At 37.0% G+C, this 27,589-nt stretch overlaps 1 protein-coding gene and 1 pseudogene across 1 annotated transcript; both read right to left on the bottom strand.

Annotated features, from left to right (window-relative positions):
• Positions 1 to 3,973: 3,973 nt before the first annotated feature.
• Positions 3,974 to 4,483, bottom strand: LOC103431144 (uncharacterized). Its single transcript, XM_008369289.2, has one exon. It carries the CDS (start codon positions 4,481 to 4,483, stop codon positions 3,974 to 3,976), a length of 510 nt encoding a protein of 169 aa, XP_008367511.2.
• A 641-nt stretch (positions 4,484 to 5,124) lies between these two features.
• On the bottom strand, positions 5,125 to 6,913 carry LOC103424468 (phenylacetaldehyde oxime monooxygenase CYP71AN24-like; annotated as a pseudogene).
• Positions 6,914 to 27,589: the final 20,676 nt, after the last annotated feature.

Genomic DNA, 27,589 nt, shown 5'->3' with positions numbered 1-27,589 from the left:
ACAGTCAAGCCCAGGAAGGGTGAAGACAGCATGGCTCTCATACTGATCAATAGTGTATTTGATGTGAGTAGATGAAGTTGCAAATGCAACTTGTACCTTGAAACTGATGCTGCATATAAATGATACCGCATATGGCTGATTAACTGATGCTGCATATGACTGATGTTGCAGATGCAACTAGTACCTTGACCACTGATGACTTCTTTCAGCACGCCGTCTTAAGCTAGATCAAAGGGGTTGATTAATCCAAGCTTGCAAAACAAACTTTGAAACTGAGTAGACTCTAGGGTTTTTGTGAAAATGTTTGCCAGTTGATCATGACTTCGAGTGACGATCACTTTGGCTTGAACTTGGGCATGCATGTAATGACAATCCACTTCAATGTGTTTTGTTCTTTCTTGAAACACCGGATTCGATGCGTTGTGCATGGCAGCTTGGTTATCATAGTACAAATACATCGGTTAAAAGCTTGAAAAACCTAGGTCTGTAAGGTGACTTTTTAACCAAATAAGCTCACAAGCAGTGGATGCCATCACACGGTACTCAGCTTTAGCACTTGACCTAGTTATCACAACTTGCTTCTTGCTCTTCCATGTAACAAGGTTGACCCCAATGAAGGTGCAAAAACCTGTGGTAGATTTACAATCAAGGGCATTACCTGCCCAGTCAGCATCAATATAGCCCATAATGTGAGTTAAACCATTTTTCTTCATGAGAATACCCCTTCCCACTGAACCTTTGAGGTACATGAGAAGTTTTTTGACCATTCCTAGTGAATTGAGGTAGGAGAATGCATGAACTAACTAATGAGACTCACTGCATAAGCAATGTTTGGTCTCATAATAGTAAGATAAATGAGTTTCCCAACTAATCTTTGATAGGTGCTGAGATCAATTAAAGATTTGCCTTCAACATCTAACTTGTGTTTGCTGACTAAAGGAGTACGAGTAGGTTTGGAGTCCATCATTTTTGCCTCATCAAGAACATCCAACACATATTTTCTTTGATTTAATAATAGACCCTGATTAGAAGTAACAATCTCAATCCCAAGAAAATATTTGAGAACTCCCAAATCTTTGATTGCAAATTTGTGGTGAAGGGATTGCTTGAGAGCATTAATATTGTCTCCTGTAATGATTAAATCATCAATATATATAAGTACCACGAGTTTACCAGCTGAACCAATTCAAACAAATAAGGAAGAATCATCATGGCTTCTTTTGAATCCTACAACTTCCAAAACTGAGCTCAGTTTAGAGTACCATGCACGAAGAGATTGCTTGAGTCCATATATAGCTTTGTGAAGTTTGCAGACCATATTAGTTTCATTCTCTTGAGAATGTCCAAGTGGTAATCTCATGTATACATGTTCTTTGAGGTCACCATGAAGAAGGGCATTCTTTACATCCATTTGGAACAAGGGCCATTCATGATTAACAGCCACAGATAGTAGAACTCTCACAGTGTTCATCTTGGCAACTGGAGCAAATGTCTCCTTGTAATCAATGCCATATGTTTGAGTGGATCCTCTAGCTATTAGTCTGGCCTTGTGCCCTTCAATTTCACCATCAGAGTGAAATTTTGTCTTGTAAATCCACCTATTTAGCACAGCTTTCTTCCCTTTGGGAAGCTTGACAACACTCTATCTGTGATTATTATTCAAGGCCTTGAGTTCTTCATGCATTACTTCTTGCCATACTGGATTGACACTAGCTTCTTGAAAACTTTTAGGTTCAGTTTCATTAGACAACAGACTAAGGAAAGATACATGAGATGAAGACAAATTTTTATAAGTAACAGCTTAAGAAATAGGATGTCTTGCAGTATAAGCCACATACTCTTGAAACCTTGTAGGTGGTTGCCTATCTCTGGTAGGGTTTCTCCTTGGAGCAATCACAGCTTCTTGGAGTTGATCTTAAGTTTGAGAAAGATCAGTGGAATTTTCACAACTCACATGATCATCAGTATGATTAATAGAGAGCAATTGGGAGCTACATTCATGCACTTCAGCTGGAGTAGGAAGTGGAAAGGAATCCAAGAAACTCTGTCCCTGCGAAATAGACTAAGAGTTTTTAAAAAATAGGGAGTGAATTCATCAAATCTCATATCTCTGGACACTATGATTTTTCGAGTGCTTAGATTATAGCACTTGTAACCCTTCTGAGAACTTGAATAACCCATGAATACACATTTAGTAGCTCTTGGTTCCAATTTGTCACGTTGAGCAGCTTGAATGTGGACAAAGCAAATGCACCCAAAAGTTCTGAGGTGAGATACATCCATGGTTCTTCCTTTAAGGTTCTTATAGGTTGATTTAGAACTCAGTATTCGACTAGGCAACCTGTTAATGATGTAAGTGGTAGTAAGAATGCCTTGGGACCAAAACATCTTGGGAACATTCATTTGAAACATCAAGGACCTGGTTTTTTCCAACAAATCTCTATTTTTTCTCTCGGCAACACCATTTTGTTGTGGTGTACCCACATAACTTGTTTGATGCATAACTCCATGAGTGCTTAAATAGGTTGACATAATGTTAAATGTATACTCAGTGCCATTGTCAGACCTAAGTGTATGCATCTTGGAGGAAAAATGAGTTTTAACAAGATTGTGAAAGTCTTTAAAGGCATCAAACACTTCATTTTTAAACTTCAATAGATACAACCAAGTAGTTCTAGAGTAATCATCTACAAAGGTAACATAGTACCTATACCCATCAAATGATTCTACCCTCGAAGGACCCCAAACATCGGAGTGAATAATTTCAAAAAGACTATTGGTTCTAGACTTGGATGAAACAAAAGGAAGTCTAGTAGCTTTTGAGAGTTGACATGTCTCACATTCCTGTGAATCTTTACAAAACTTTGGTGCCAAAGCTACTGTTCAGAAGGGTGAGCTAATCTTTGGTGCCAAAGCTACTGTTCTTGATCAAGACTTAAATAGGCAAAAAACTTTTGGACAATGTTGATATCCCTTGACAAGTAGTATAGACCATTTAGATTGGCTCATTTACCAATCTTCCTCTTGGTGACTTGGTCCTGAAAAACAACATTATGAGGAGAGAAAATGGCAATACAATCTAAGGTTTTTGTAATCTTTCCAACGGACAACAGTTGGAAAGGGAAAAAAGGAACATAAAGTGTAGGTGACTCGACCCTATCACTCATCAAGTTTATCTTCCCTTTACCTAGAATAAGGTCCCCCTTACCACTTGCCACATATACATGGCTAGGTTTATGTAACTGAGTATACTCATGTAAACTGGATACTTTGTTTGTCATATGGTTAGTGGCACCTGAGTCTATAATCCAAACATCAGGTGAAAGACCTATATTTAAAGCAGTGGAAAGTGCACTTGTTATACCTGAGATGTCTCTTTGTGGTACACATTCTGAATCAGCCAAATTTCCCAAGTAAAGCAGTGGGATTTCCAGTGGCTTAATCCTCACTCTCAGTGCTTCCCTTCTTCCTTTGTATATAGGAAGTAAACTCATTTATTAAATCAACAGGGTTGGAGGTGAAATTTACCAGTTTATCAGTAGATGTGCTTGCTGCATGATAGGCATTTGGAGCATAAGTTTGTGAGTGATTGAGTGAACCTCTTACATCTCTGAAAAGCTTGTTTTCAAACTTAGGTCTTAATTCAGGATGTAGGATCCAACATTTCTCCCTCAAATGACTAGCACCATTGCAGTAAGTGCACTTCCAATCTGACCTCCTTTCTTTGAACTGATTGTCCCTTGCTGATTTGTGATTGACATTGAATGCTCTAGCTTCAAAGTTGGTCTTGATTTCGACACTCATCACTTTCCTGCGGGTTTCTTCTCTTTGCACAGCTTAACACACATTTCCAAATGATGGAAGCTTATGAGTCATCAAAAGGTGGCTCTTGAGATCTTCATACTCTGGTCCCAAACCAGCCAAGATTTAGAAAACCTTGTCTTCATCAACCCTTTTCAAAAGCACAGCTGAATCAATGGTCAGTGATGTGTGGGCGATACAAATCTAGTTCGTTCCACATGTTCTTCAAGCTTCCAAGGTGCTGAACAAACGCTTGATCACCTTGCTTTAAACTAGCAAGGTTTTTTTTTAGTTGGAACACATAAGTAGCATTGTTTTGACTCCCGTTCATCTCCTTGACTGCTTCCCAAAGAATATATAAGGATTTTGAGTAACTGAAAAGCTCAGACAGCTTGAGCTCCATGGAGTTGAGCATCCACGACATAACCAGTTGGTCATTACACAACCATGCATCATAAGACATAGAGGTAGTTTTAGGAGGTTTAATGTTGCCATTGATGTACCCTATCTTGGATCTTCCTCCTAGGGCAAGCGTGACAGCACGAAACCAACGTAGATAGTTGAATTCATTTAACAACACGGAGCACAACCTTTGATTAGGATTGATATCTCCATGAATGATGATGGAAGTTGCAGTAGAGGAACTCGTAACCTCTGAAACCAAAGGGTTATCTTCTGCCATTTTCGTGGGATGAACAGAAGAAGAAAAAATACAGTAGAGAATAAATCAAAGGCAGGCCAATTATGGTTCCTACTCTAATACCATGTTGATTTCTAGTTCAAAGTGGTTGTTTGTATTCATTCATGTCAGCTCTTGGTGAAACAATATGGAACTTGGGATCAAAGACATCAATACCATGAAAGACATGGTAGAGCCCATGAAGGGTGAAGGCAGTGTGGCTTTCATACTGACCAACAGTGTCTTTGATGTGAGTAGATGAAGTTGCAGATGCAACTTGTACTTTGAAACTGATGTTGCATATGACTGATTAACTGATGCTGCATATGACTGATACTGCGGATGCAACCAGTACCTTGACCACTGATGACTTCTTTCAACACTACCCTTCGTACCACTTCTTCACTCCTTCCGCTTGTCCATACCTATCCATTTTTTTTTTCCTGAAGATGTTTCAAGAGACACTACAACTAATTACACGCATTCTCAAATGTTCAAAGTGGATTAGCAAATCCAAAATATGTATTATTATAAAAAACTATGTATCTGTTACAATTTCTACGCAGTCACATTACAACGCCTCATTGAGGATCACAACATTGTAAAGTGCAAAATTGCTAATGCAAATTTAGGTGAAACAGAAACTACGAACAAAATTAATTAAAAGAATAAATAAGCATGACAGATCTTGATTGAGGGATCAAGGGTTGTATGGGATTGGGATAAGGTTGAGAGGAGCCTTCTTATGGACTGAGAGTCTGTAAACTTCATTGGTGTCCATGGTCTTGGCCAATGCTTTACCACCACTAGGCAATTTCATATCAAACCAATATAGAAGGTTGGAAAACACATATTCAGCTGAAGCAACCCCAAAGCCGAGTCCAGGGCACACTCTTCTCCCAGCACCGAACGGGATGAGTTCAAACTCCTGACCTACGAAACCAACGGACTTTTCCTCAAACCTCCCCGGGTAAAACTCATCGGGCTTGTCCCAGACTTTGGGGTCCCTTTGTACCGACTATGCGCTGACAAACACTTGTGTTTTCGCAGGGATATTGTAACCTCCCAATTTCTCATCTGTACTTGTTTCACGGGGAATTAAAAGAGGCGCTGGAGGATGAACTCTCATATTTTCTTTGATGCAACATATCATGTAAGTCATTTGGGGGATGTCAACATTCTCATCTACAAATCCCTTTTTCCCCACCACTCTTCTTCATCACACTTTGATTTTTCCCAAGCTCTGTCATCAACCATATCATGGCAGTCCAACTAGTATCACTTCCTCCGACAAACATGTCCTGAAATCGTAAATTAAGAAGCCAAATCAATCATCAGCCATATATATATGTATGTATGTATGTATGTGTGTGTGTGTGTGTGTATATATATATATCAATGTTATTGTTATAGAGAGTAAGTTATGAAGGGGGATATATACAGACCAGTAGAAGTAATTTGAGGTGGTCACTTTTGAGCTCAAAGTCATTGCCATCCTTTCGAACTTGGAGGAGAATATCCACGAAATCCTTCTTGCGAGGCTTGCCTTCTTTCTCTGCCTCCTTATGTTCGGCAATCAACTTATCGAAAAACTTATCAAATTCGGACCAAATTGATGTCAAATGTTTAATGTGGCCTCTAGCACGGTCAAGCCAACTCATCCTCGGACCAAAGTAATCCGTAAAACTGAAACTTATGAGTTGGCACATCAAATCTTTCGTCACATCTCCGAACCACTTGTCCTCTTCGCCCTCAAACTTTTGTCCGAGAATACACCTGCAGATGATGTTGTTGGAGGTTGCCACCAGCAGATCACTCAGAACAATAGGACCCCCGCCATTGAGACTCAACGCTTTGCGAATCTTTCCGACCAACGAGGAAACTTCTTCCACCTTTGCGTATTGAAACTGTGACACCTTCTTAAGACTGAGAAGCTCAAGAACACAGATTTTCCGAACTTGCCTCCTGGACTCCCCGTAAGGAGCAAACGCCACATCATGAGCGTCATAGAACAATATTCCTGGAGCAGTGGCTTTCGGCCGGCTGCAGAAAGCAATGTCCTGCGTCTTCATCACCTCCTTGGCCATCTCTGCAGACGAAACAATCAGAGTCGAAACTTTCCCAAAATGCACTAGCATTAAATTGCCATACTTTTTCGAGAGAGCATGGAGAGAAAGGTGCGGGAATGTGCCTAACTGGTGAAGGTTTCCAATCAATGGCAACCTTGGCGGGGAAGGTGGTAACTTGAGTTTGCGTTTCTCATCGCCATTGGACGATGATCTAGTAAACGAAAAGAGAATGAACGCAGAAAGGACGAGAAGAGGAAGAAGAAAGACATTTTTCTGCAGCTGCTCAAACACAAGTGCTAGAAGAGCCATTGCTGTTCTAGCTCTTGTTGCTGGGTTCTTCTGGATACTTAGAATTCTGGGTTTTGCTGGGTTTATATACGACACAAATCTCTAGAATTTCCGGGTCAAATCAAGAGGTTTTTTTAACATGAATCCTTGCAAAAGATTAAAATTTAAAAAAATCTGGTGCTAGATTACATATTCAATTTAATCTCTTGAAGTGTATTTTTATAAAAATTTATATTCAATTTTTGTTATTTAATGTGTATTTTTATTTAATCTCTCCCCATTAAATTTTAATTTTATTAATTTGCACATATTTAGTCCTCTAATTATAAATGAACATAAATGAGAAAATATTAAAACAAATTTGTAATACAAAAATATATAAATACATAAGTGTACAAAAATGACTGTGCCGAAATATATAAAATTGATTTTTTTGTACTGAAATTTTTGTATCTACAATTGTACCGAAATATATTATAATGAACCAAAATGTATTATATTGAATTAATGTACCTAAATATCAATATCGAAATGTAAGTACCAAAATGTACGTACCAAAATGTATGTACTGAAATATAATATATTAAATTAATGTACCAAAAAGTTGATACTCAAATGTGTGTACCAAAATGTACGTACCGAAATGCATTATATTGAATTAAAGTACCTATATGTTTGTATGGATGGATATACAAAATTGTTATCGGAATATATATTATAAAAAAATTAGTTGCCTAAATGTTGACATTAAAATAAATTTTGATGAATGAAATAAAAATTAAATTTAAATGAAATTAATATATTAAAATAAAAATAAAAAGATAAATAAAACATCAAAATATAACTAATAAATGAGATGATTAAATGAACTAAGGACTAAAATTAGATTTTAATCTTACACAATGTCATAGTCTAAAATTCATATTTTGTAAAGATTAAAATGAAGTTTTCTATCAAATGAATAATCATTGCTTAGAAGTAGCTGGATTTTGATTTGCTTCCATTTCTTTTCCATATATGAATTATGTGGATGGATCATATGGATCCTAAAATCCAGTAAAAATAAAATAAGAAAAGGAAATCACCCATGATTCACACCCAACAACTCCTCACTAAAAAAATTCTCCCATTAAAAGCATCACAACATGTGCACAGAATCTCTAAAAACGGCACAAAAAGCAAAAAACCTGAAGAACTGTTGACAAAAACCATAAATCCACAAGCAAAACATGCCTCAAATTTTTCCAGACTCCTCCGCTGAATCAGAAGATGAGTTTGAAAAAATTTGAGGGTTCACAAAATAATGTAGGATTGAAGAATGAATCACTATATTTCACAAGGCATCGTCGCTTATATTGAAAAGAACTTGTTGATTAAAAAAGAAGAAAAATGTAGTACATAAAACAAGCTCTACCGTTCAACAATCCAATAATAAATGACAATTAATTATTAATAAAAGACATTTAATAATTAATAAAGAAAATTTGAAGCTGTTGTTATATTTGACAGCAAGCCCCTTTGCTGTCATTCCATTGGAGATGTTCTTACAATAATCTAGAGGAGAGAGACTTCCAAAATGCGTCAATTTGGAGATTCAAATCTCCATAGATGACTTGAGATTTAAAACATGCTTAATATTTGTTCATATCATAACTGAAAGCTAGTGAACCTAATAGATGACTATTTTTCAAAACTTTAGGTAGTTATTTGAATTGTTTTAAAAGGTTATGACCACATTATTGAAGTGTCTAGTGGTATTCATTTTCACTTGTAAGTCAGAGTCTTAGGTTCGATTCTTTTCAGTCCATTGTGAGGCTAAATTCATCCTTCACCTAAATGATATCGTTTGTTTATTAAAAAAAAGTTATGACCAATCTAAAACCACCCTTAAAAAATAATTATCCTGACTTAACCCAATAATTTTTAAATAACAACGAACAGTTCTGATGATAACATTTTTTTAGGTCAAAGATAGATTTGTTAGATTAGATATTAGATTAAAGAACCGACATAATTCGAATCCATACCCTGATGTAAGGGCAACACTCTTCTCTACCTTTGTAGCAGAGGTGGACTTGCGTTCTAATGATAACATTTGAAAAAGGATATGTTAACCTTTTATTTTATGTTTGCATTATTATGGCAAGCACCAGAATAAGAAATGCAATGATGATTTGCAGAAAAATGGGCCACGTTGTGTCTGTTAAATTTTCATAATTCAGATTCTCAGAAGGTAGGTAGTGTGAGATTTTCTAGGATCTGATTTTTTACAAGGGAAATGCCCACCCCTTTTCCTTAGGAATAATACTTGACTACTCAGATGAGTTTGAACTCCTACTCAAAATTCATAATGTTTTAATGACAGAACTTTGTATTTATGATAAGAACCATTCATACTATAAATTACACTGTAAAGATCATCTCTACAAAAACTAAATTAAAACTAAGATCGTTTAGTCAATCTATTATAGCAAGTACATGGACAGTTCATAATGCTTTTACCAAAACCATTCATTTATTTTTAAACATTTTGATGACTAAACAACCTTAGTTTTAATTGATTTTTGCAAAGACGATCTTTATAGGGTGATTTATAATATGAATAGTTCTGATTATAAACACGAAGTTCTATAAATTGACAACGAACAATTTTGAAAAAAAAATTGAGTAGGAATTCCTACTAATCTTTAAATAGTCAAGTATTGTTCTTTCCTTAGGCCATTCCTATTTCCTATACTTTTCACATGTGGACCGCATTCAACTTAAAGAAATAATATTCTGAAAAGGACATTTTATTTCTTTTCTATCCCTTGATTTTATATCTAATATATCTAACAAATATAAAAATTAAATTAAATAATAGTAAAACCGCATTTTGTAAGAATCCGTTTGTGCAAAACTTGAGTACGAAAAGGCAGACATTACTGACAAAGTCGTCAACTCATTTTAATGTTGGAATTAAAGAGTCATTTAGTACTATAGTTTAGTGATATTCATTTTCACTTGTAAGTAAGAGATTTTAGGTTCGATTCTCGCTAAACACGAATTAAAACTCATATTATTGCTAGGGTTTAGGAAATGTTAAAAACAAACGGATTACTATTGTTTTTACATTATTTTTACTACTTTGCCTGATTGGTTGAATGGTTTTAAATTATTTTTTGTAGATTTAGTAAAACCGCATTTTGTAAGAATCTGTAGTTTTACATTATTTTTATTGCTTTGTCTGATTGCTTGAATGATTTTAAATTATTTGTTTTGTGGGGGTTTCCCAAGACTTCATCTTTCACTTTAAATTTAATAGATTGGCCATGGTTTTAAATTATTTGTTTTGTGGGGTTTGCCAAGATTTCATCTTTCACTTCAAATTTAATAGATTGGCAAATTGAGGATGCCAAAATTCTATGATGATCAAAAATATCGTACATTTCGTGGTGGTTTCTATGAGTTATGAAACTTTTCTATGGTTTAAAACCAGAATACCGGATGTTTCTTGATGAATTACGAAACTTTTCTATAACTTTGTTTTGGGATAACAAATATAAAAAATAAATAAATGTTGTAAAATCGACAGTGTGTGCAGTAGAATAAAAGAAACAAGACATAAAATTTATGAGGTTCCTCTATAGTCAGTGTGACTGTAGTACATCCTCAGGGCAGCGGTGATGCTTTCATTATAATCTGAAATAACAGGAGTACGAAGATAACTCTCTTTATTATCTCCTCTCCTATTCCTCTATTTTCTCTCTTCCTCTCTTTTTCTCTCTTTCTTTCTTCTTTCCTATCTCTCCGTGAGTCACTAACCTATGTTTGGTGTGTGTTGCATTTATATAGAAAACATGAGTCGTAGGGAGTAAGCTTTGGCAGACAGTGAAAGACAACCTTTATTCCCACTTGTAGCTTAGTGGATTAGTGGCCAGCATGGACATCCACCATATTTACAACACTCCCCCTTGGATGGCCATAAGTCTTCGATTGACTCGTTAAAATCTTGATCTGTCTTGGATGCTCCCCCTGATGAATATCTCCCCCTGATTTCAAATCATTTAGGCTGATCATTGATCATTCTGCTTCAGTCTCTTAGCGAGAAGAGATGCCGAAAGAGATGCTTTACTTGTTCTTAACTTTCCACAGGCTTGTTATTGAACTGGGTTGGAGGGCCTTCTGCGAGACTTACTCTAAAGGTCTGAATTTACTCCTTTTATCTGGAGCGGAATTTGATTCAAGGGTGGTGGACACTTGATCTTGAATCGGACTTGTGATTTCTTCAAGAGATTCGAGGTTTGATCTTGAATGAAATTGGACCATGAGGAGCTTCATGTGGCAAGTGATCTTCGGTTTTTTCGGGGACGAATTAGCACGTGTTTGTTGCGCTTGTCTCCACATGCTTCAATGTATCATTTTCAGTTGCCTTGCTCCCCTTGCTTAAGCAGTATTTTCCCTGGTTTTCTCCCATGCATGTGTGGCATATTCTCTTGCAGTATTTGCCCTCTAATGTAGGAATGGAATGCAACCCTTGCATTTGGATGGTTCATCACTTCTTGGTGACTGGAGACTCAACTCCAACAACAGTTGAAGATGGCTACTCAAGAGCAATACTAGGTAAGCAATCAGACAAGGTTCCAGGCAGTCGGTTCCTTATCGGGAGATTGAGTGGAGGTTTTGACATATTGCTTTCTTTGTCCTTGTCTTTGCAAGTAAGAACAAGGACAAAGGAAATGACATGGAGATTGCATGATATAAGATACTTTTGCTCTGGTGTGACTTGTTTGAAGAGGTATTCTCGGAGAGGAAAGAAACTGAGTATGTTGAGAGGTTTGGTTGTAGATGCATTTTCGGCAATGAAAGAGAGTTAGGTATTCTTACAGGTCTGCCTTGTTATGGAGAACGGAGATCGACATATATAGAGATTTTTCAATAGCAGGTAATGGTGTTGTGCCTTTACTCTTGTCAGCAATTGTGGTGTAATTAGAACAGTAAGATTTACGCATTTTCAACTTTTTCAGAGATCTTTGACAAAGCTGCACGCGATATCAAAAAAAGCTGAGATTGCGTCTGAAAAATGCCAACAAACTTTATTCAGGAAAATCTGTCTTTTGAAATTCGAAGAGCGGTGCCTCTTCGAACTCTGAACGAGTGGGTCTGTTGCCTCTTCTTTTATAGAGACATCAATTGTGTTTAAGAGTATGCTAAGAAAGTTGCTGCTTGTAGAAATTTCCTCATTCTTGCACTTTTGAAATTTTACTTGACCTCTTTTTTCCTTCATCATTTCTGAAAATGACTTGCCCATTTAACATTTGCTTAGATTCGAGTCTTAGGAGCGATACAGACGAGCAGCGTCAGGATAACATATGGCGTCCGTCCTTCTTATCTTCTAATGGTTCTCTTACGGTTGGGGACTCTGTGATGAAGAATAACACAACCGCTACTGTGGTAGCTAGAAATCTTCTCACTCCAAATGATAACAGGATCCTTTCAAAACGGTCTGATGAGTCGGCCGTTCAAGACTCATTGGCTCCCAGTGTTCAGTGTGCAAGCTCTGTATCCAATATGGGCCAACGCCTACTTGCTCAAATCGCCAAGTTGAATCATTGATGGCTGAGGTGGCAGGTCTTAAATAAGAGATCAGAGGGCTCAAGCACGAAAATAGAGTGTTACACGTGCTTGCAAATAATTACTCGACGAGCATGAAAAGAAAACTCGACCAGCTGCAGGAATCCGAAAGTCGGATTCAAAGTGATCACCAGATGTTCGTTGCTAGATTCTGAAAGCAACTTATGCCTTCCCCTTCTTGTGTTTTGCCAAGTACTAGGGTGCCACATAATCAATCTCCGGTGCCTCCCCCTTTCTGGGGTACTTCCGAGTACTAAGGCTTCACATGGGCAATCTTTGTGAAGGCTCAATCCTGTTTGTTTGTTTTAACTCATATATATGTACATATATGTAATTTGTCGAAGATATTAATAGATAAGCTTTATTTCTGTTAGTACCATACTTGACCAATCCCGAAACTACTAAGCACCGGTCAACGTTATACTGTCAAAGACCCAGAAGAGTTTCCCTCCAACCAGGAGGCCAATCATAGCGCGACACGTGTCAACATCAGAAGCCAATCATAGCGCGACACGTGTCAACATCAGAAGCCAATCACAACACGACACGTGTCAATGTCAGAATGAAACTAGAAACTCTCTTTTATAAATAGAGATCATTCTCTCACAATATTTCCTAATGTTATTTGTACTAAATCATTCACTAGTACTCACTAAAGGAGAGCTTGAACCTATGTACTTGTGTAAACCCTTCACAATTAATGAGAACTCTTCTACTCCGTGGACGTAGCCAATTTGGGTGAACCACATACATCTTGTGTTTGCTTGCCTGTCCTTATCCATTTACATACTTATCCACACTAGTGACCGGAGCAATCTAGCGAAGGTCACAAACTTAACACTTTCTGTTGTACCAAAGTCCTCACTGATTTTGTGCATCAACAATTTCATTCAGTGTATTGTGCTAAATACAATAAAGCATATACTTCACTAAGATGTGGTACTTCTGGACCAAATATCAATTTATATTTACCCTCACGAAGATAAATGATCATTCATAGTGTCTACATCATTTGAGTATTCAACTCATAATCTTCAATCCATATGGTTCTTTAACATCATGGATAAGATTCGTGTTGGTAGATTGTTCGATCTGCAACTCAAGACAATATTTCTTTCAACACTTTATAATTTTTCTTGACTCTTCAGGAGTCTCAATTTAATATCATCAACTCTTCAGGAGTTCTAATTTAATGTCATTGACTATTGCAAGAGATTTTAGTATGTTGCAACAATATCATAATGATAGTACTCACTAAGGCAATTTATATCATCCATTGGTATTGAGTACATAATTTATGCTTTACCCTTCAGGGGCTTACTTTAAGCAATTTGAATCCTTCTGGGATTTTCTAGACTTCATGACACATTTTCCTTTGGAATTTATACAGAGCAATTTGCTCTCATGTATATTTGAGGGATTTACTTATGGAGATATGATGTGGGCGACTCACAACCCCTTATATATAATTCTCCATTCATGTGAACTTGTTTACAAGAGTATAATTTTAGGGTCATATCATGTGAGTGTATTTCACTGTATTACAAATGCCCAATGTAATCTCCTTGGTTCAACATCTTTTGGCTATTTGTATTATATTCAAATATATAGGTCTATTTTTCCACGTTCGTACAAAATTGTAATATAATTGCCTTTCTCCATTTTGGCCAATAATTTTGTTGACAAAAAAGAACGAGACTCAATATCAACACAACTCATTGATGAATTTAGTAGCTACTTGTAAAAATTAACATTACCATTGGTTATCATCAATTCGAGGTCCCATATTCTCATGTGCATGCGCATGCATAAAAGCTTTTCATTTCTTTTGGATATCCATTGCCTCTTCAAGGGCATTATACTATCTCTTCTAGGATAGTCGTAATTTAGAGAATGTGGATCATAATTTCATCTTGAGCGTTATAGAGCTTGGATTTTAATCTCCACTTCCGGGAGTTGAGTCATTGGAACCTACATGTCTATCATGCTTCATGCATAAGACATCAAAATTCCCATGTCCACAGATTGTCCATCTGGACCATGTATTCATGTGGCCACTGTCATGCTTCTGGCATGCAACAGTTATGCTTCGAGAATGCAATAGTTTAGTAGTGCCATATTCTTGCATTCTGCAGATGACTTGTACACTATTCGTACACTCTCTCAACACATTTTCCAAACCAATCACTTGCATTCTGCAGATGACTTATACACTATTCGCCAGAAGCCGGACAAGTCACTACGAGAGTATGCCGGTCGGTTCAGCCATGAGTATTCTCGCTGCGCTGAGGCAGATGACAAGACCGCCCTCAAGGCCTTCACGGCAGGCCTACGTGATTGTTTCTTCAAGTACATGATCAATGTCAACACTTGGAAGACTTACTCTGTGGTGATGGTACAGGCTTACAACCACACCTCTGCCCAAGTAAGGACATACCAAGAAAACCCTATATGGTTAACCTCTATCAATAAATAGGAAGTGGAAGTCAAGTTCTACCAAGTGAGGATATATTGGCCATTCAAACACCCATTGCATCATCTCCTGCCTCATTTAGCTACTCGCTAAGTCACCAAACGTACCTGTCTCTTGGTAAGAGGAAAGATTTTTACTCTCAGTAAGCCCATTACAACAAGAGGGATAAAAGTTCGTATCAAGACAACAAGGGGTGAACGTACCGTCGACTATTATGACTATAAGGTCAAGCCTCACTCTTTCAAAGTGGAGGACTAGGTACTGAAGGAAATGCTATTATAAAAAGGCATACACATTACAAATGTTTTGACTCTCAACCGCTTCAGATCTTTTGTCACACAAGCCATTCGACAAATATTTAAAGAAAAGGGAATTCAGACAACTTTTTCTGAGTCTTTTGCATTCCTAGCACTGGAACACTTGGTCTACACTGACCTACCCTTATACTCAAACTCAGAGCTTCAACATGCATACTTTGATACAAAGTATGTGATACCAAGTGTTACAACCAACATGGTTCACATATCAAAAGCATGGATCCCTTCATGTATAGAAAAACATTCATAAGCATCACTCATATCAATCAACATAAACATTATACATTCTAACACATTCATACATAAACATCAAACATTCCAACACATCCATACATAAGCCAACTGTGCTTCGAAATTGTTCAACATACTTTGTGTCTTCGACACTTGATACAATGTGCCTCGACACTTTGCCTTTATTCTCATCAACCAGGTGATGAAATGTAAAGAAAGAACTTATCTTTATGCCACCAACCAGGTGATGAAATGTACAACCCGTACTCTCCTTCATGCCACCAACCAGGTGATGAAATATACAACCCGTACTCTAATATCATTTGGCAACCTGCCATTCATCCCACAAACCAGGTGAAGAATGAACTCATCTTCGTGCCACCAACCAAGTGATGAAATGTACAACCCGTACTCTCCTTCATGCCACCAACCAGGTGATGAAATGCACAACCCGTACTCTAATATCATTTGGCAACTTGCCACTCATGCCACCAACCAGGTGAAGAAGGAACTCATCTTCATGCCACCAACCAGGTGATGAAATGTACAACTAGTATTTTAATATCATTTGTCAACTTGCCACTCATGCTGCTAACCAGGTGAAGAAGGAACTCATCTTCATGCCACCAACCAGGTGATGAAATGTACAACCCGTACTCTCCTTCATGCCACCAACCAGGTGATGAACTGTACAACCTGTACTCTAATATCATTTGGCAACTTGCCATTCATGCCACCAACCAGGTGAAGAAGGAACTCATCCTTGTGCCATCAACCAGGTGATGAAATGTGATGAAAGGTGATGAATGAACTCACCTTCATACCACTAACCAAGTGATGAAAACAACTCACCATTCATTCCACCTACCAGAAGACGAGTGGTACAACTTGTACATATGAACTCCTAGCATTCACAAATAATAAAAAACCCTCAAGCTTGACAACTCAACTAGGGGAACACTTATGCCCAACAAGAGCTTCATCAATGAAGGGCAACCATAATTCTCAAAAGCTTCACACATTCTTGATCAAGACAATGTGAAGCAAAACCAATTTATGGTGCCAACAAGAGCTTCATCAATGGAGCGCAACCACAATTCTCAAAAGCTTCACACACTCTTGATCAAGACAGTGTGAAGCAAAACCAATTTATGGTGCCAACAAAAGCTTCATCAAAACCAATTTATGGTGCCAACAAAAGCTTCATCAAAAGAGTTCAACCACAATTCTCAAAAGCTTCACACACTTTTGATCAAGACAGTGTGAAGCAAAACCAATTTATGGTGCCAACAAGAGCTTCATCAATGGAGGGCAACCACAATTCTCAAAAGCTTCACACATTCTTGATCAAGACAGTGTAAAGCAAAACCAATTTATGGTGCCAACAAAAGCTTCATCAAAGGAGTTCAACCACAATTCTCAAAAGCTTCACACACTCTTGATCAAGACAGTGTGAAGCAAAACCAATTTATGGTGCCAACAAAAGCTTCATCAATAGAGGGCAACTACAATTCTCAAACATTCGAGGCAAATTCAATTTATGTGGTTCATCCAAACGTTCGACTACTACAAGGTGTGGCCTGCATCACAATCTCTTGCTCAATAGTGTGGAAGAAAAATTTGTATATGTTGTCTCTCTCACATTTTCAAATTTCAAGTTTCCAAAAAATAAATAGATAAATAAATAAAAAAGGAAATTCAACAAAGCTTCATCAATGGAGAACAACTACAAATTCTCAAAAGCTTCACACTATCTTGATCAAAATATTGTGAAGCAAAATCAATTCGTGGTACCCAACAAAACTTCACCACAAAAGCTTCACCAACAAAAGCTTCATCAATTGAGAACAACTACAAATTCTCAAAAGCTTCACACTATCTTGATCAAGATGGTGTGAAACAAAATCAATTCATGGTACCCAACAAAAGCTTCAACTCCAAAGCTTCACCTACAAAGCTTCAACTCCAAAACTTCACCTACAAAAGCTTCAACACAAAAGCTTCACCTACAAAGCTTCAACTCCAAAGCTTCACCCACAACTCCAAAGCTTCACCTACAAAGCTTCAACTCCAAAACTTCACCTACAAAAGCTTCACCTACAAAGCTTTAACTCCAAAGCTTCACCCACAATAGCTTCACCCATAAAAGCTTCACCATAAAAGTTTCACCAACAAAAGCTTCATCAATGGAGGACAACTACAAATTCTCAAAACCTTCACACTATCTTGATCAAGATAGTGTGAAGCAAAAACAATTCATGGTACCCAATAAAAGCTTCAACTCCAAAGCTTCACCTACAAAGCTTCAACTCCAAAGCTTCATCTACAAAAGGTTCAACACAAAAGCTTCACCAACAAAAGCTTCAACAATGGAGGACAACTACAAATTCTCAAAAGCTTCACACTATCTTGATCAAGATAGTGTGAAGCAAAACCAATTCATGGTACCCAACCAAAGCTTCACCTACAAAAGCTTCAACACAAAAGTTTCACCCACAAAAGCTTCAACACAAAAGCTTCACCCACAAAAGCTTCACCCACAAAAGCTTGACCCACAAAAGCTTCACCCACAAAAGTTTCACCTATAAAAGCTTGACCCATAAAAGCTTGACCCATAAAAGCTTCACCCACAAAAGCTTCACCCACAAAAGCTTAACCTACAAAAGCTTGACCCATAAAAGCTTCACCTATTTATTACAATTAAGTTAAGGCACTGGGCACTTCAAACTTACGATACTCATCAAGGAATTTCATGTCATGATCTTCAAGATCAAGGGACTTCATGCCTGATCTTTTTGCATGATGGAACTTCAGGTCCAATCATTTATATGATGAGGATCAAGAAACTGCAGGTTCTGATTTGATCAATGAACTTCAGGTCCTATATATACTCATTGTAACACAAGATAAGTACAATAAATAAATTAAAGCAATAGGCGGTAAATCCAGCCATAACGAATAAATTGCATTTAAGTAAATAAAGCTTGTGACAAGGGCTTTAATTCAACACCATTCACATATATCAAAACTTAAAGCAATAGGCGGTAAAACCGTCCATGGTAAATAAATTGTTTTAAAGTAAATAGAACTTGTGAAAGTGTTTTAAGCCAACACCATTCACATAAATAACAATAACATGAAATATATATATTTTTCTTTTTAGAATGGTGGTTTTAGAAATCTTTGGAGAATGTTTTGGGTACTTTGTGTATTATTTCCCTCAGAATCCTATTCACACACATGCGCACACCCAGTATTAATAATGGGTCACATGCACCATTCAAAGCCTTTTGGTTTTTTCCCCTTTTTGTTTTATTATATTCCTCCCTTCACTTCTGTCGAGGCACCCATCCAAATTGTGCTTATTTTATTATTATTATTTTTTCTTTTCAGAATGGTGCAGATGCACCATCTCCTTTATTTTATTTTATTATTATCTTTCTTATTCATTCACATGGTGCCTGAAACACCATTCCATAATCCCTCCTTCCTTTTTTTTTTCTTTGTCTGTCTCTACCAGTCTTAAACCCAGAGCTAGTTGGGTTGTTATGGAGGTCACACAGAACCAATTCAATCCAAAAAGGTTATCAGAGACTGGCATTGTTCTTGCATGACCCAGGGAACATGACATCGCGAAGCAAGAACCTCCATACAGAGACATAGATGACAGCGGGGTTGATGGAGGCACAAGATAGGGAAGCTTATGTGGATTCATTCTTGTCATCACCATCTCAAACAATCGAGTATTCATGGGAGTTCTCGAGATCCGTCGAAAACGATGTGATCTGGGTTTCCAAGTCTGATGAGATTCTTCTGAATCTCTGGAAACAAGTTGTTGGTACGAGTTTTCTTATCTTGTGATGACTACAGGTCGTAAATTTCAATTCTCACCTAAATTTGGTGGGGCGCTTCAGGCGCGGTAGAAGATACAGAAAATGGACAAACCTTTTATTCTGTGAGATTTTTGGCTAGCAGAGGTGGAAGGTAGGTAATGCTTCATCGGATTTATGGCATTGTGCTTTCCACTGACATGAGAGCTTCTTGTGCTGATAACGTGTTGTAAAATCGACAGTGTGTGCAGTGGAATAAAAGAAACAAGACACAAAATTTACGAGGTTCCTTTACTGTCAATATGACTGGAGTACATCATCGGGGCAGCAATGATGCTTTCATTATAATCTGAAATAATAAGAATACAAAGATAACTCTCTCTATTATCTGGAATTACGAGACGAAGATGTCTGCAATGCTTCAAGAACATTGGACTGTGCAATCCTTTTGTACATACATCTACAATTATTGTTATGAAGCTAAACACTGCAGAAAACCCCAAACCCCTGCCTCTTGCAGTTTGGAGCAGTGTATGATAGTTTGGAGTTGTTGACATAAATGAGCAGGAAAACTGTATTGTATTTGGACAACCCCGCTATCTTGAAAATATAAAGTGATCCACAATTGAATGTTCAGTCCCACATCTTTGATACAAGTTCCACTTTTGATGCTACCAATAACCATTTCGAATAAAGTTGATGATCCAACATTGTAGCACTTTTAACTACACTAACTTTGGATTAACTTGATAGCAAGCTTGCTGGAACAAATGCAACAAGTAACTCTCTGCATTTTACTACTGCTAAAGCTGAACCGTAGTCCCATGAAGGCTGATAGTATGGTAAGAGCCGCTGTGTTTGCTGCTGGGGCATGCGTTGCTTTTCCTTCAGATGCTGCATCACTTCTCAAGGCTGCTCAGGTAAAGAATGATGTCCATATCATGCCTACAGTTGGTTCTTCTACCCAATCGGTTAAACCTGGTGGCATGTCTACCCACTCAAAACTTCCTCCTAATTTACATATACTACGTAGCAGCTCGGTTGCCATGACACCTTTGTAATTGCTGACCAAAAGATTACTGAGAGCTTTTGCAGCTTCTTGAAGAGTTGAGACACAAACCAAAACCTCTGCTCACTCCATCATCATCACACAAGACTACAACTTTAGCCGTTGGTGAAGCCATGATGAAAGGTACAAGTACAATCTAGAAATAAAAAAACAGATGAATTCTTCTAGGCAGCAAGAAAATGACACTCTTGACAAAAATGCTAAGGCAACAAGAGAACGACACTCTTGACAGATTCTAAAGTAACAATAGAATGATACTCTTGACAAATTCTAAGGCAACGAGAGAATGATACTCAAATTCTATGGAATAAAAAAAAGAATGATACTTTCTTAACCATCAAGAAAGAATGACACTTTCTTGAAATCTCGTAATCCAACCAAATTACTGAATGAAACACTAGTTTATCTTAGACAATTCATCAAAAAAACAACAAAATAGAAAACCCCATTTTCAACATAAACCCATATCGGCAAGATCACTCCACACCAGAAAATAGTAAACGAATCATGTGTCTTCACCAACTTCACAAAACAACTTGAGCTGTACATTTCTTCAATGGTATATTTATATTATATTTAAACAATGGTATATTTATATTATATTTAAAATTGATATTAAACAATGGTATATTTATATTATATTTAAGGTTTTTTTATTTTTTTTATTTTATTTTTAGCAATGATATATTTGTAATATATTTAAGATTAAAAAAAATAAATTGATATTAAACTCGTTATTCATTTAAACTTCTCAAGCACATAAGAATATCTGGTGACTGTACGTAGTATAAGTGGTCAAGGTGTTTAGCTTTTAACATAATATTATATTCTAAAGAAAAATTATTAGTCGAAATTTATTTTTATTTTCATGCATGCACTTTATTTAATAATAATGAGTTGGGAATCTTGGTATTAGTCATCTTAACTCTTATTTATGACAGTAGAATGTGGATAGATTTATAAAAAGAAGTGTAAACGTATTTATAAAAATTTTGTCCTTTGATCCTAACACTTTAATAAAATAGAAAATTGGATGGACATTTTACATACAAATTAAATTAACACAACACAAATTATTTGCTTAGTTTTCCGTAATTCTACTTTTTTTGTTGAAATTTATATATGTTTCTAATTTGCATTCAAGTTCAAATTCTCGTCACCAAATTTTCTTATGCTAAACATGAGTATAATGTAAACTATCTATTATCTTATCGTCGGTAAAAAAAACAAAACAAAGAAGAGCATAATAAATTAGTAAGCATGGAGATGATTTTAAAAAAAAAATAGTAAGCATGGAGGAGGGAATGTACTGGCATTACTAGGGCGTCCAATCAAAGTCCTGCCCATTGTCATCATTTTTTTGTTCTTAAACCTGTGAAGATTGAAGAAAGCTTGAAGAAACTTGAGTGCAGAAATTCAGATAAGAAAGAGAGAGCTCGAGAGTTTTAGACTGAGAAATGTTTCTTTTATCGTCAAGTAATGTTTACGACGGTAGTTTATATCTTGCAAAGCTTGTAGTGAAAGTTAAGCTACTGGATTATTTTCGAACCTCCTTATCTCAACTAATTAATTACACGTCTAACAACTCATAACAACTTTCATATAACTATATCTATCTCATCTATTGACAAATGGCACTAGCTTGACTTTTGATTTCTTCTCACATCCTTGATTTTGTCTTCATTATTTTTACAAAACCTAGCTCTTCAAACATTTCATATTCGTCATTTTTAGCTTTCAAAATGGAGTATTTTGTTATTATTGATGTCAAATATGCATTTGACTTGTGGCTCAAGTTGAAGAGTTAGTTTACCTATCCCATTTGGTTGTCATTGAGGCAACGTTTGTTCACTTTGTATTGTCAATGTGGAGTTTTATTGGGTATGTTTGTTCGAGCTTTGCAAAGATTTTTTGGCTTGAATTTGTTAGTTTTTGTAATGGAATTTGTTGCTGAAGGAACTTGGGTATTGGTATGGTTTTGCCTTTTGGTAGAGTTGTATTCAATGAGGGCCAATTGTGGAGTTCTACAAAGTTTGGATAGTGAGACACCACACTAACTTAGATACACCACGTGCAATGTGGAACATTTGTGTGGAACCCTCTGGTAGAAGGCAAGTTATATGCTTTTTAACTTTGTTTAGTCTATAGGCTATTTGGTTTGTTGGTCTCCATCATCTGCAATTAGCTTTCTTGAAGACTCTAGTTGAGATATGGTTTTGGATCTCCTGCTGATTATTTGAATTTGAAATTTTTAGTTGTCCTGTTGGTGCTCAGGCGATGATGGTAAGCTTGAGTGAATGACATAAAATTTGGTATTCCTAGGAGTTGAATTTGGGGGTCAAAGGTTTTGTATGTGCTATGTTGGACATATGTCACCAAATGTGTAATCAGCTTTGACCTGGAGAATGTGTCATGCTATGTGAATGAGTCTATTGGTGCATTTTTAGACCATGGTGTTTGTGAACAAGTTTGCGTGTCCTACTTTGTTATGATGTGCTTGATTTTGTAGGTGATATTGAAGAATTTTAGTTCTTCGTTTGAATTACTTTTGTTTTGAGAAAGGCACTTATGGTTTGCAAATTTGGGGAAGACTGTGGAGAAATGTTCTACTTTTGATGATTTTGGTACAATTTGAGTCGATGTTGAGATTGTTATGAGCATTGAGAGCTTGGGGATTTTGATTTAGCTTCCGTTGTTTCTAGTTCGTACTTTGGGTGCTTATGATGATTGTTGATTTGACTCTGTGTTGCTTTCAGGAATTTCGCCAAGTTGGAGATTGTTGGATTAATGGCTCAATTTTGATTGTGCCTTTTGTTTTGTCTAAAGCCCAAAGATTGGTTGCTTAATAGCCCACAATGGGCTAGGGTTTAATTTGAAAGCATGTAGATATATACAAAGCATTCTTTATGCCTTTTGGTTTGGAGCGGCGGCATATGAGAGAAAAAGGAGTTGTATGCCGACAACTCTAATTAGTGAGAAAATGAGTTGCTGCTCCCTCTTTGTTAGAGCAGCTCCACCGAAGCTGATAGCCCAGTGGACAGTGGATCAAACAGTGTCCAATTGCCCGAGCAAGAAGGTTCAGCCCAAGCTGGCTATTAAGCCTGAGCTGGCCCGAGGGAGGGGTTTGGCGATAGAGCTGGCCCGAGAGCCCGATGGCAAGGCTAACATCAACCATTTTTTATATATATTTTTTTTCTGTCAGGTGCGTGGGCTTCAAGCTCTATTTGGCGCGCGTCGTTTGACAGGATTTCAGAAGCTGGGGCCCGCTGCGCACTCTGAAAATGTTATCGTTGGGAGGCCACGTGGCTTCCCCTCATCTGTTGGATTTCAACGACAACAATTTGTGGATTGTTAGATTTCCAACGGTAACAAAAATTTAAAAACCTTATTTAATTTCAACCGTTGGATCTGAGATCAACGATCCACGTTATTCACCTTTATAAATTAAAAAAAATTATAATTCTGAAATATTACCGTTGTGCCACATGGTACAATCTGAAATGTTGGAATTCAATTTTTTTTAATCCAACGGCAAAGATTAATTATGTGAATAAAAATTAAAAATTATTAAAAATCCGAAAAAAAAAATTTGAAAAATTAAAAAAAAATTGATTTTACTTTTCTATAAATACCTTCTCATTATCTTCTACCTTATTCCAATCTTTCAAGCATATTCCAATCTTTCTCGCAAATACTTGCAACCACAACCATAATTTCATATTTTCTCAAAGTTTCAACCACAATTTCATATTTTCTCAGCTACCTTCAACCACATTCCTATCTTTCTCTCAAAGTTTCAATCCAATATTTTTTCCAATAAAATGACTACTAATGCAGATACGAATTGGACTCTTATTGAAGATGTTGCGTTGTGTACTAGTTGGGTTGAAGTTACTCATGATCCGATTATCGGTAATGAGATGCAGCTGCGAGAAATGTGGAGTCTTATTCATACAAATTATCTTGAGAAAATGGGTGGGAAAAGAACCAAAGAATCGATGTCTAGTTGTTGGAAAATACTTAGCCAATCGTTTGGTATGTGGAGAGATACTTTGGCACAAGCTAGTAGTAATCTTCAAAGTGGGGAAAATTTAGAAGATCAGGTAACAATATATTATTTATTTGTTTGTTTTATACCCAAATTTACATTAGCTACTTTGATTATAATTATTTCTTCGCCCGCATTATGTAGACACTTCAAGCACAATCTTGGTATAATGCCAAATCCAAAAACCAAAAGCAATCATTCAAAATGTGGGAATGTTGGAATATTGTCAAAGATTGTCTTAAATTTAGAATTGTGCCTGTTGGTCTCGAAGTTTTCATGAACAGCACCCATCTACACTTTACACCCGATCATTCCTCACATGTTCATGAAGATGACGCAGAAGAAGTGCCTGAAACGCCCCCCCCCCCCGGAACAAGCGTCGGGGTGGACCTGTTATCCAATTAGGCCTCAAGGTAAGAAGGCTTCAAAGAGAAAATGGAGTGCTTCCAAGAATGATTATGCAAAGTATATGGAAGAACTTGCTCGCCAAGGTGAATTGACTTTGGCACGGGAAATGGCTAAATTTGAGGCTGATAAGGCTAGAGTGGAGACAAAAGCTGCAGCTGTTGAGAGAGAATTTCAAGCTAATAGGACAGAAAGATAGCTACTTAGGCAAGAAAAGGAACATGTTAGAGAAGAAAGAATGGCTCAACGAGATCGTGACATTATGAATACGCCTTTAGAAAGGAAGTCTCCAAATTCTAAATATTTTTGGAAGTCGGAGAAAGCCGACGTGGTGCAAAAGAGGCGTGCAAGAGAAGCGAGAGCAAGTGGAATGGTCCTAGCACGACAAGAGAAGATCATTCTAGCACCACAAATTGGTTAGGTGACGATGATTCGTTCACGAACCCATAATTTTCCAATCACTTTGTTTGTAATCGGAGCCCATAATTTTTCAATCACTTTGGGTTGCAATCTATTATTTATTGAATAGAGTACTTTATGTTGTTTCCAATTTATTGAATTTAGTACTTTATTTAATGTAAGAGAAAATTTATTTAATTTGGTAATTTATTTATACTAAGATAATCTTTAATCAAATAAAATTACATAAACATACCAAATAATAAAAAAAACTCACTAAATGAACTAAAAAAACCACACCAAATAAAATTACATAAACATACCAAATAATAAAAAAAAAACTCATTAAATGAACTAATAAAAACACACCAAATAAAATTACATAAACATACCAAATAATAAAAAACTCATTAAATGAACTAAAAAAAACACACCAAATAAAATTAAATAAACACACCAAATAAAATTAAATAAACACACCAAATAAAAACAAACACACTAAATGAACTTAAGTATCTTGAGCTTGTTTCAATTCTCACTGGTGCTCTATCAAATCAATATGCCGGGCATTGTGCATATATGGCCTTTGAAGTGCAGCATATCGTTGAATGAGCATTTGATTGTAACGTTCATCCCTTTCTAATGGCTCGTGTTGCACAGGTTCTTCGGTGGCGTCATGAGCATAATATATTTGTGTTCTGGAATTGTTCATCGTGTCTGGCTCATATTCATTAACGACATCATAATTGTACTCATCTTCCACAATCATGTTGTGAAGAATGATGCACGTCATCATGATGGATCGAAGCGACTCTAAATCAAACATTCTGGCAGCACCCTTGATAATCGCCTAACAAGCTTGGAGGATACCAAAACAACACTCCACATCCTTCCTGCACCCATCGTGACAGCTTGCAAAGTGTTTTTCCTTTGCACTTTGCGGAAGTGGCACTGTTTTGACAAAAGATGACCACCTTGGGTAAATGCCATCTGCTAAGTAGTATGCCCCGTCGTATTTATGTCCGTTGACCGAGTACATGACTTTAGGTGCCTTTCCTTGCAAGACATCATTGGGGATTGGGCAAGGACATTAAGGTCATTTTGAGCTCCTGGAACCCCGAAAAAGGCGTGTCAAATCCATGTATCAAAAGATGCCACCGCCTCCAAAATGACACTTTTTGCTTTTTTTTGTCCCCATAAGCGCCTTGCCATGCACTTGGACAGTTTTTCCAGGTCTGGTGCATACAATCGATGCTTCCAATCATCCCAGGAAAACCTCGTATCTCGCCCTTCTTTAGAAGCTTTTGCAAGTCTATCTCAGTAGGTCTCCGGAGGTACTTTGCGATGTCGATAGATTCAATTGCTTCGCAAAACCTCATCAGGGACTCAAGAATGGTTGATTCCCCCATCCTCGCTATCTCATCCATTTGGTATGCAGATGCTCCATATGCAAGCATCTGCAAGGCAACAATAATTTTTTGCTCAGGAATGAGACCCATAACATCAAAATCATCATTCTTTTGCACAAAGTAAGAATCATGGTTGCAAACAACAATCATGATTTTGTTGAACAAGTGTCGTTCCATTCTAAAATGACGTCTAAAGTACGTATCAGGGAATGCACTGTGACGGACAAAATAATCGTCCAATAGATATGTACCTCGTCGTTGCCTACTTTTATCAAGGTTTACAAAATGGCTTGGCCTGCAGATCTGAGCCATAACTTGGATGACTCGACGGGAATGTGAGGCTCTTGCCATTCTTGCTTTGTCATCTCTCCTTCTACGCTCCTCATCCTTTTCCATCTCATTTTGGGCCACCTGGAGATTGAACATTCCTTCTAATTGGTTAAACACATCTTCCTCTTGCTGATCGATTTCCCACATCATCCTTGAAGAAGAAGACATTGTAAGAAAGAACGAGAAACTATGAATAATGATACAAATTTTGATTTTGGTGAAGAAGGAAGCAGAAACTATGAATAACGATAAAGATCTTGAGAAAATTGGTGTGAGATTTCTGAGGATGGATAGTGGATTATATGGAGGATTCATAAAGGATTAGGTTGTAAACAGATTATATGGATGGTGGATTATTTAGAAAATTGGTATGGATTATATGGATGGTGGATTCCTGATCGATTTCCGTCATTCGTTAAAAATCTGATCGAAATGTATCCCCAAAGATTGTAAACAGATTGTGACACGTGGCGCGACGTGATTGGTCAAAAATCTTATCGAAAATCTATCCTTAACGATTTTGAAAAGGTAACAGCACGTGACACGACGGTATTGGATAAAAATCTTATCGAAATTCATCACCAATAATTGTCTTTTCAGATAATGACACGTGGCGCAATGAGAACGA

The sequence above is a fragment of the Malus domestica genome, chromosome 14 (assembly GCF_042453785.1).
Source record: "Malus domestica chromosome 14, GDT2T_hap1".
NCBI classification, from domain to species: Eukaryota; Viridiplantae; Streptophyta; class Magnoliopsida; order Rosales; family Rosaceae; genus Malus; species Malus domestica.
This window is presented reverse-complemented; position numbering and strand designations above follow the sequence as displayed.